Consider the following 9,641-nt stretch of genomic DNA (forward strand, 5'->3'; position numbering starts at 1 on the left):
CTGAGGGCCTAACTGTTGTCATGACAACCCCTTGTGTGGGTCCAGACCCCTTCAACAGGAAGAGGGACTAGGAAGTCCAGGCTCCTGGGTTCTTTTACGCCCTGACCTTGGGCAGTCTTAGCTGTCTCACTTTGCCCCCTTTTCCTGAAGGACGGAAGGAGGGAACATGAACACCTGGGGTGTCAAAAGACTGGTTTTGCTTTGAGATCCTCAGGCCCAGGGATGATGAGGTAGGAAGATTTGGGGTGTCACTATAGTACAGACAGTCCCCGACTTGTGATTGTTTGGCTTCTGATTTTTTGGCATTATGATCACATGAAAGTAATACATTTGGTAGAAACTATACTTCTAGTACCCATACAACTGTTCTATTTTTCACTTTTAGTATAGTATTCAATAAATTCCATGAAATATGCAGCTTTATTATGAAATAGGCTTTACATTAGATGATTTTGCTTAACTGTAGGCTAATATAAGTGTTCTGAGCGCATTTAAGGTAGGCTAGGCTGAGTTATGACGTTCGGTACATGAGGTGTATTCAATGCATTTTTGACTTACGATAGTTTCAACTTACAACGGGCTTAATGGGACATAACCCCATGATAAATTGAGGTGCATCTGTATTTTATTGCTTTGTATTAATACAGGCTCTCCTTAAGCCACTTGGGACATTTTCCAGGTCTCATCACCTTAATCTGCACCCCCTTCCCATCCCTATGGGGTAAGGATGAGCCATGGGAGGGTCTCTTCCACTCACAAATGAGGAAACTGAGTCCCAGAGGGGGTCACAGAGCTTAGGACTTCTACACAGAGAACTCAGGAATGCAGCCTCCAGCTTAGCCCCCAGACCCAGGCCAAGGGCCTGGTGGCCGTTCTTCTGGAGCCAAATTGCCTGATGTGAGTATCAGGCCAGGGTCCAGAGGTATCTGATTCCTGGAATTAGCCCATTTGCCCTTGGTACTCACCCCTCAGTCTTCCAAGTTTCTAGGGTTCCCCAGTGGGGCCCTAGTTATTTGGCAGCTTCCGAGGTTAGAGAAGGGACAGGGAGCCTGCCTAGACCATCTGGGACCCCGGCTGATTTCTGGGAAGGGGATGATCAGGTTTCAGTCCTTCTCTTTTATTACAGAAAGGCTCTGGCTTGAAGCTGCCTCACTCCCACCCCCTCTCTCCGCCTCAGAAATTGATTCTTGGCAGCCTCTTGGATCTAGGATGGTACTAGGGAGTGAACATAACTGGACACTGAGCCCCACTGAGGTGGGGACAAATACCCATTGTCTTCAATCACAATCCTGAAACATCAAGGCACCATTCTTCTCCCCAGAGGCCACCCTGCTCTACACTGAGGGCCTGCCTGATACCTGAACACCACCTTCATTGGCTCTGGAAGACGATTCCCTCTGTAGTTCCTCTCCCTCTACCCCTCCCCCAGGCAGTCTGCCCTCCACCCTTCACACAAGGAAAAGCTTAGTTTGGAGGTCACCAGCTCCCCTCCTTTCCTCCCCACCACCGTTTGACACCAGGCTTTGCCTTGCTACAGTCTGAACCAACTCCCCAACCCCAAACTTTGGGTCCTCTCAGCTGGAGACAGGCAGGTTTGGGAGTTTCCACCCTTCTCTCCCCATCCCAGAGAGCTAAGCCCCTCAGCCCTCTGTGGGGTCAACGAGGCAGCTCCAGTGGCCCACCCCCAGTAGACACAGCCTTGGGCAGGTCCCTCTGCCTGCTGACTCTTCCTCTCTCAATCAGGTCTCCAAGGAAGAGCTGCGACTTAGGACTCAGGAGATCAATGCAGAATCTCCCTTCCACCATGAACTCATAGATGACTTTAAGGCCCTCAATGCTTTTGACTCTGCATTTCCCTAACTAGGAAGTGGAGGTGGTCTCTCCTGACTTCCAAGGTTGCTGAAAGGCTCCTGTGTCAGTGTGCTTTGAGAAATGGCAACTGCTGAGCAGGAATAAGGGACCAAAGCTCAGCTTCTCCTCCTCTCCTGCCCTCCCCCACCTGCTCTCTTCCCCACTCTTGCCCCTCCTCCCACCTCCCTAGCCATCTCAGGGCTGTTTGGTTCCTCTTGAGGAGCAACTAAGAGGGCTTCTGTGGGCAGTCAGCTTCTGGACAGTGTGATGGCTTCCAGGTCTGGGGAGGACACAGACCAGCTAAGTCAGGCCCAACAAGTAAAGCTTTGACCTTGAAAAGGGTTCTGTGCCTTCTGCTATTCTGTGCCCTGACACTCCCTTGCCCTCCCTGGCCAAGTCCCTCTCTCAGTCTGACATACACACACACACACACACACACACACAGTCCCTTCCTCTCTCACCCTGCTTCCAGTCCCTCAGCAGGGCTCTCTACCACATGGGCCAGTTGCATTTTGTCCATATCCCTCCTTGGTGCCTGCCATGGTGCCTGCCAAAAATTTATTAAATTTTTCCCTTATTGTCTCTCTTGCCCCATTCCCTGGGGTAGGGCCTTTGACAGCCTCAGCCCCACACTGAGGACCGGGTGGCACACTCCCTTTGCAGAGTGAGGCTGCCTGGTCAGCTTCTGCACCCACCCAGCCATCCCCACCTTCAGGAGGGGCTCCCAGGGGAAAAGGCTGCTCTTCTTTTGCCCTTGTCTAGTCTCCTGATTGTCCCTGCAAAGCCCATTTGCGGCCTTCTGCGTGAAGATCGGTTCTCCAAAGGCCCAAATCCTTGCCCCTGTTAGAGGACTCTCATCTTAGCCCACACAGGAGTCGAGGGTCCCTGGGAAGACTGCAGCAGGCCAAATTGATCTCCTCCAGCTTCGCATTCTCCAGGGCCGCCGGGCGAGCTCTTGGATCTTTCCCACCCGCCCAGCCCGTCACTCGGCCCCGCCCCTTCACACGCGCATGGGCACGCCCCTTCCCAGCCCCCAGCGGGCGGGCAGCCTGCCGGGTACCCAGGAAGCTCGGGTCCCTCGGCGCCGGAGGACCCACATCCCAGCCACCGCAACAAGTCCGCGCAGCCAAAGCAGCTCGTCTGGGCTCCAGGCCTCGCCGTCCTTGTTCCGTGGCCCCAACAGGGCCCGTGCCAGTTCCCGAGGCATGGCCGCCTGGCGTCCGGCACATCCCAGATCTATCCTTCTCTGAGGGCAGGGACTCTCCGGGGAGAGAAACAGCAGTTCTGGGGCCCGCTTCGGGTGTTTTTGCATAGACTCTTCAGGCACGGAGAACAATGGAGCAGCTCTGCGTGCTTCCTCCACTCGAGCAAGCTTTGTTCCTCCCTTCCCGCCTGCTCGGCTTCCATTAGCCACAGGGCAAAGGCTTCCCGGTCAAACAGGAGTCTCGGCGCTAAAGCCCCGAGCTTTCCACACGCCCTAAAAGACCTGCGGGTGTAGGGGTTGGGGCCAGAGCTGGGGCTGAGGTATAGGACGTGCGCCCAGATGCGCGCAGCTGGCAGCCCGCCCACCCCCGGCCCTAGACGCTTCTCTTGGCCAGAATCCTCACACCGCGGGGAAATCCGACTCGCGTTCCCACTCGGGATCCACAGAGGAAGTGGAGCCTCAGCTGTGTTCCGGGGCCAACCAGCCCTCACATCTGCTCTCCCACATCTGTTCTCTAGATCCGGGCTCTCGCTGGACGCTCCCCTTGCAATGCGGGATGCTACCGTCAAGCGCAGGCCACACCACAACGCAGGTTTCCACCAGTCCCAGGTTTTGCCATATTGGGATTCTGGCTCTATTTCTGAGAGCCGGTGACCCCCCCTCACCCCCCACCCATGTCCAGCTCACCTCAGGCAGGCCAGGGTCAAGCCCGGGTCCCGCCTGTAATGTCTTTAAGAAGGTACACTTGAGCCATGCGCATCTGGAGGTGGGCCAGCTCAGCACATCTGGGCGCAATGCCCATCACAGCCTGATCGTGAACAGGAGGGCCCTCGGAGAAGGCGCAAGGGGAGGGGGCTTCTCTTTCCCCACACCTTCCCCAGCAGCTGGTTAGAAGAAAGCCAGGGGCGGGGCGGGGCGGGGCGGCAGGACTTACCCAGCATCTGGCTGAAGAGCAGCTGCTCCAGGTCTCCCAGCACTGTCACCACCAGCTCGGGGTCCACCTTGAGGAAGGCGCGCTCCTCCTGGCCCTTGGCGGAGGGGACGGGCCCAGAGCTCTTTTGCGCCTTGGCCTTGCTGGAGAGCAGCTCGTCGTCGGATTTGCCATCTTCGCTCACGGCAGCCTCAGGCGCCTTGCTGAGCGGCTTGACCTCCGCATAGGGTCCTCGAGGGATCCGGCTCGGCTTTCCCAGGCTGGGCGCAAGTGGAGCCAGGGGGGTCTTGGCGCCGCCCGCCGGGCTGCCCTTGGCCTGGAAGAGCGAGTGCTCCGACTTGGACAGCGTCTTGGACATCAGCGGAGCTTCACGGCCCTTGGACCCCACCTTGCCTAAGCCTTTGGGCGCCTTGGCCATATCGTCGCTCCACTCGGGCTCATAAAGCTGCAGCTTTTTCTCGGAGTCCGTGAGAAAAGAGAGGTTGGTGAGCGACTTCTGCTTGCGCAGGTTGGAGGCTGGCGGCCCACCGGGGACACGGCTGTCCACACTGCCGGACTTGAAGACCTTCAGCTCAGCCGCGCTGGCCTTGGCCATGCCGCCGCCGCCGCCGGGCGCCTTGGCGCGCTTGGGCAGCATGCCTCTGCCGTCCGCCGCCGCCGCCTTCTTGCCGGCGCCCCGCGGCTCGTCCGCGCCCTCGTCGCCGCCGCCGCTGCTCAGCTCCACCTCGGGCTGCACGCTCTTGACGCTGCTGCCCAGCATTCTGCCCGCGAGGAGCGCATGGACGATCCGCGCGTCTGCAGGCACGGGGGGAGGGGGCAGGGGGCGGGAGCGCAGGAGGAGGAGGCGGGGGAGGAGGAGGGGGAGAAAGAGGACGGAAGAAACCGAGGAAGAAGGGGAGAGGAAGGGGGAGGGAGCGAGGGAGGAGGGAGGGAGGCAAGCCGAGGGCGCAGGGGAAAGAAACGCAAGGAAGGAAGCCAGGAAAAAGGAAAGAGCAGGGAAGCCGGGGAGCGAAAGGGCGGGGTCGGAGGAAAAGGGGCGGGGCGGCGGGGAAAATACAAATTAAAATTTAAAAATCAGTCAAAGGAAGGATGGAAGCCCCGCGGCTCCTCTGGCGCCCTGCGGTGCTTTGGTGTCCGGATCGCAGCCCGCGGCCTGCCTTCCTGTCAGTCCCGTGGACACCGCACTGCCCGGCAGCGCCCCGGCCGCACTCAGCCAGCCAGCCCGAGTCGAGGCTGCAGGCTGCAGCTCCTAGCAGAGGAAGGAGGGAAGGGGAAGGCGGGGAGCAAACAGGAGGAGGGGAGCGAGTGTGCGCAAGGGGAGGGAGGTGGGGGAGAGAGAGTGTGTCTATTTCTGGCTCGGGAGGGGGAGGTATCTGCGAGCGGAGCTCCAGGGGCGGATGAGTGGGGGGTAGGGGGGAGATAAAGGATCGGGCCAGTTTTTCTCCCAGCTTTCAGCCTAGAGGCGGGGCGGGTTCTTGGATTCTCGGAGGGCACGGGTGACCCCCTGCCGTGTCCGGGATAAAGGTCTGTTGAGGAGGTGTGGAGGTGCCCGTAAAAGAGACAGAGAGAGGGCGGCTCAGAATGCGGGAGGGAGAGTGGACCCGTGGGCCTGGGAGAGAGATCGGGAGAGGGATGGAGGAATGATATCCAGGGTGCTCGTTCCCCTCCCCCAACCCCAAGCCTTCTTTGGTTTCCCCCCAGGAAATTCCCAGTCCCGCCCTACTTCAGTCTCTGAGACTCAAGATTGCCCTCCTGAGCCCAGGAGGTAGGGGACGGGGGTAGGACACGGGTGGCTTGGAGAGAAGGGGCCTAGGGTTGACTGGGGAGAGGGCTGAGGGCTTTGCAGGGGAAGGAGTAATTCTTGAGATCAGGAGACTGGGTTTCTGTTCCAGTTAACCACATGACCTTGTCAAAGTCATTGAACCCCTCTGGTTCTGTTTTCTTTTACAGTGGTTATAATACCAGCTTCACAGGTAGAAGGGCTTTGGAACTGTAAAGGCCTGTGTCAAACCTAGGGAATCATGAAGAGGCTTTGCACTGGGTCCCTTGCCTGCCAGAGTTAAGCAGAGCAGCGGAGTGCCTTTAAAAGATGTTTCCCAAGTCCTTCTTCCTTTCCTCCTAACTGGCCCCGGGGGACAGGGATGGGGTGGAGGGGGAGCAAGAGCCAGATGAAGTAGTCTGCAGTTTGCCTAGGACTACCTCAGTAGACAGGACACTGCCTATCCTCGAATGGCCTCCCAAGTCACCGCCAGGTTGCCTGAGCAAAAGGCTCTAAGGAGAGGTGAAGGATAGGAGAAAGTGGAGGGGAATTCTCTGAAAGCAAAGCTTGCTCCAGGAGGGGTAGGCCCCAGATGGAGCCAAACTCTAGGGATTATAAAGCCCTAAGAACTTTTTGCCAAAATGTGGTAACCATCAGATTATCTCCCCACCCCAAACCCAACCTCCATCTCTCTGGCTCCTTTCCTCCCTTTCTCCTAGAATCTGAAGAACTCTGTGTGTGAGTCGCATGGTTTACGCACTCTCCTAACACTAATCATCACCTCCTGCCTGGTGTGAAATGTATTTGTGTCTCTGTCTGTCTCCCCCACCAGCGCAGGATCTCTCCGGGTGTAGAACTGTGTCACTCAGCACCTTGCATGGAGCAGGTGTTGCAACTCTGTTGGTTAAATGGATTTGGAGGCCTGAGCACTGTAGGGTTCTGGTGGTATCCCAGGAATACCAGATTGAGATGCCATAAAATCTGCCATGACAGAGATCATAGCAGAAAGGATAAGTGGCACTGAGAATATAGAGTTCTCAAGCAGAGAAGTGTTTGGTAAGAAGCATAGACTCCTGGCTGTCTTGGAGACACAGAAAAAAATATGGCAATTCTGTCCTCGAGGAACTCTGAACTCTTGTATTTCCTGTCTGGCAGGGAACACAAGGTAGACAATACAAAACTTGGGAAAATAATAATCCTGTCCCTGTGAAAAAAGCAATGTCACACACATCAACACATTCATCTCAGGTAGACAGACATAGATGTATATATTCCAATTACAAGAATAACAAGAGGAGTAGAGGACAGGAGTTGGTACAAAGGTTTACAAGAGGATTCTGTACCATCTGCAATGCACAATGCAGACTGGCTTCAGAGGCTTATGTCTAGCATTAGGAAACTTAGGGGTGGAACCAGGGTTCGTGGTTCCAGATAGGAAATGACAAGCAGTGAAGAACTGGTTAAAGGGACGTGAGTGGTATCATGCCAGAACTTGGCCAAGGCACAGAGAGTGCCCAAAGGATGAGGCCAATCATGGGACTTTCTTTTCTGGGCACACACGAAGTACCCATGCTTATGTCCAAACATGAGGTCCCAGCTCAAGCAAGGGATCAGGCCCCACCTTTGGTGCCAAATCTTTGAGTAGGCATGACCATACCCTTCCTACCCCATCCTTCAGGGTATTTGTAACGCAGTTACAAGCCATCACTTCTACAGTCCTCATCCTTACTCACTGGTCATTCTCTAATTTACACAAGATGCCCCTAACTCAATCCCAGGAGAACCACACCTTTCCTAAAAATCGCAATTTGAGAATCTGACACCACCTATTCTCTGACTTGCAAGGTTACAGTTGTTCTTACTTGTTGTCTCCATATCCTCTTTCTGCATGTAAATTCATCTTGTCCTTAGCAGACAAAGGGAAATTCACTGGCTACCATCTTGGCTGAGAAAGCTTATTTTTACTGTGTATATTTTCAAAGTCACACATTCCACCCAGTGTATTGTGCTGTGAGCAAAACCTGGTGCCCTCTCCCCTGATTTAATTTGGTCCCTCATCTCTGACACCCATGTCTGTAGGTTAGTGCCTCTCAAATTCTTTAGAATTGGTACGAAACACTATTTCACTTGTTGCTCTGTCCACTTGCATTTCCTTGTCACCTTATGCCTCCTCCCCAGGGCCGGATCTCCGTTCCCCCCTTCCCCCCTTCCCCCCTTCCCCCCTCCCTCCCTCCCTCCCTCCCTCCTTCCCTCCTTCCTTCCTTCCTTCCTTCCTTCCTGGTTATCTTGCTCTCTCATTTGATTTGGTGTTTTGGCCTGGTCCCTTCCCCCATCTTTATTCCTCTTTGTTACTCTGTACCTTGTCTCATGCTCTTATGGGATATCCTATTCCCCAAATCCCAAGTCCTTTCACTTCCTTCAATAAATAGCTCCTGAAATTCTGCCTCTTTTGAGAAGAGAAAAAAGTGTTGTCAATAAGAGAAGCCTCCTCCCTACCATCTAAACCTAGTGCTTCACACTCTGTCCTGCATGAAATGTCACCTGACAGTTTATAAAATGGAAGATGCCTTCTATGCATATCTCACGGATTAATTCAGTGCCAATCCCCTTGAATGCCAGTCTCTGTGCACTGTCATTCTTTAAAGGGTCTTGCTGTGGCCAGGTGGTGTCCCTTTAAATGGCCATCTTGGCATCCAGGAAGTTTCTGACACTCCCTAATGTGACTTCTCCCTCTATCTGGCTCTCTTTTGATTCTTTTCACATCCCATGAGTTTCCCACTATCCTCTACTGCAGTGGGAGCGCTCTGCTGCCGTGGCAACAGCCATTCCAGCATCAGTCGATAAAACCAATATGTGCAGAATGTTTCCTCGAGTGATTCCTAAAAAGAGAAGGACTTGCCCTGTCACATTATCTCCAAACCCAGCCCTGAGCCCCTACCACTCAGTCATTTACCCCTTCTGTAGAATGACAGGCTTCAAATTGTCCTCTGAAGAGAGATCCTACCATCAATGATCAATGAAGAGGCTATGTGATGAGGGAGAGGCCTGGCTGGGCAGGCAGTGGGTGCTGGTGATGTCAGTAACCAAGTTTCTAAAGGGGAGGTGGAGAAAGAGGCTGGTTTGGAATCATTAAAGTCCCCAATCCCCAGTGCCCCAAAGACCAGCTCATCACCCCACTCCTCTCTTTCCAAAGGCATTGGTAGTTTCTGGAATGGTGATAGGATGAGTGATTTGACCACATCTGTTGACAGATAACTTAAAGCAATTTGAGGAATGAAGATGTAGGCATACAGCCAAAGAGACGCATGCTGTGTGATTTCACATTCTCACACCCCTGTGATTAGAAACGGATGTAACCCGGGTGTCTGTGGGGGGTCTGGGGAATCTGTCAGTTGGGACTGTGTTAGGAGAACTGGGGATCAGGGAGAGCCAGAGACAGGAGAGGGTGGGAAGGTGGCCAGGCTGTCCCTAGCTCATTGACCTTGAAAGGTGACCTTGGGGCCTGCTGTGGTGGCTCATGCCTGTAATCCCAGCACTTTGGAAGGCTGAGGTGGGTGGATCATTTGAGGTCAGGAGTTCAAGACTAGCCTGGCCAACATGGTGAAACCCTGTTCCTATTAAAAATACAAAAATTAGCTGGGCGATAGTGGCACGCGCCTGTAATTCCAGCTACTTGGGAGGAGAATCGCTTGAGCCTGGGAGGCGGAGGTTGTGGTGAGCTGAGATTGCACTACTGTGCCACAGAGTGAGACCCTGTCTCAAAAAAAAAGAAAAAAGAAAAAAGAGAAAGAGGGAAGGGAAGGGAAGGGAAGGGAGGGAGGGAGGGAGAGAGAGAGAGAAAGAGAGAAAGAAAGAGAGAAAGAAAGAAAGAAAAAGAAAGAAAGAAAAGAAAGAAA

General features: G+C 54.3%; 1 protein-coding gene across 7 annotated transcripts in view; it reads right to left on the reverse strand.

Annotated features, from left to right (window-relative positions):
• NAV1 (neuron navigator 1) overlaps positions 1 to 9,641 on the reverse strand; it is a 275,710-nt gene that overhangs the window by 163,609 nt on the left and 102,460 nt on the right. For 6 of the 7 annotated variants that reach the window (XM_031657110.1, XM_031657108.1, XM_031657107.1 and 3 more), the window contains exon 4: positions 3,990 to 4,781. The exons of the other annotated variant lie outside the window; for it this stretch is intronic. In XM_031657110.1, the coding sequence (XP_031512970.1) occupies positions 3,990 to 4,781 (792 nt within the window). The remainder of the gene's footprint in view (positions 1 to 3,989; positions 4,782 to 9,641) is intronic. 7 annotated transcript variants of the gene reach the window in all.

This window comes from Papio anubis, chromosome 1 (genome assembly GCF_008728515.1).
Source record: "Papio anubis isolate 15944 chromosome 1, Panubis1.0, whole genome shotgun sequence".
NCBI lineage: Eukaryota > Metazoa > Chordata > Mammalia > Primates > Cercopithecidae > Papio > Papio anubis.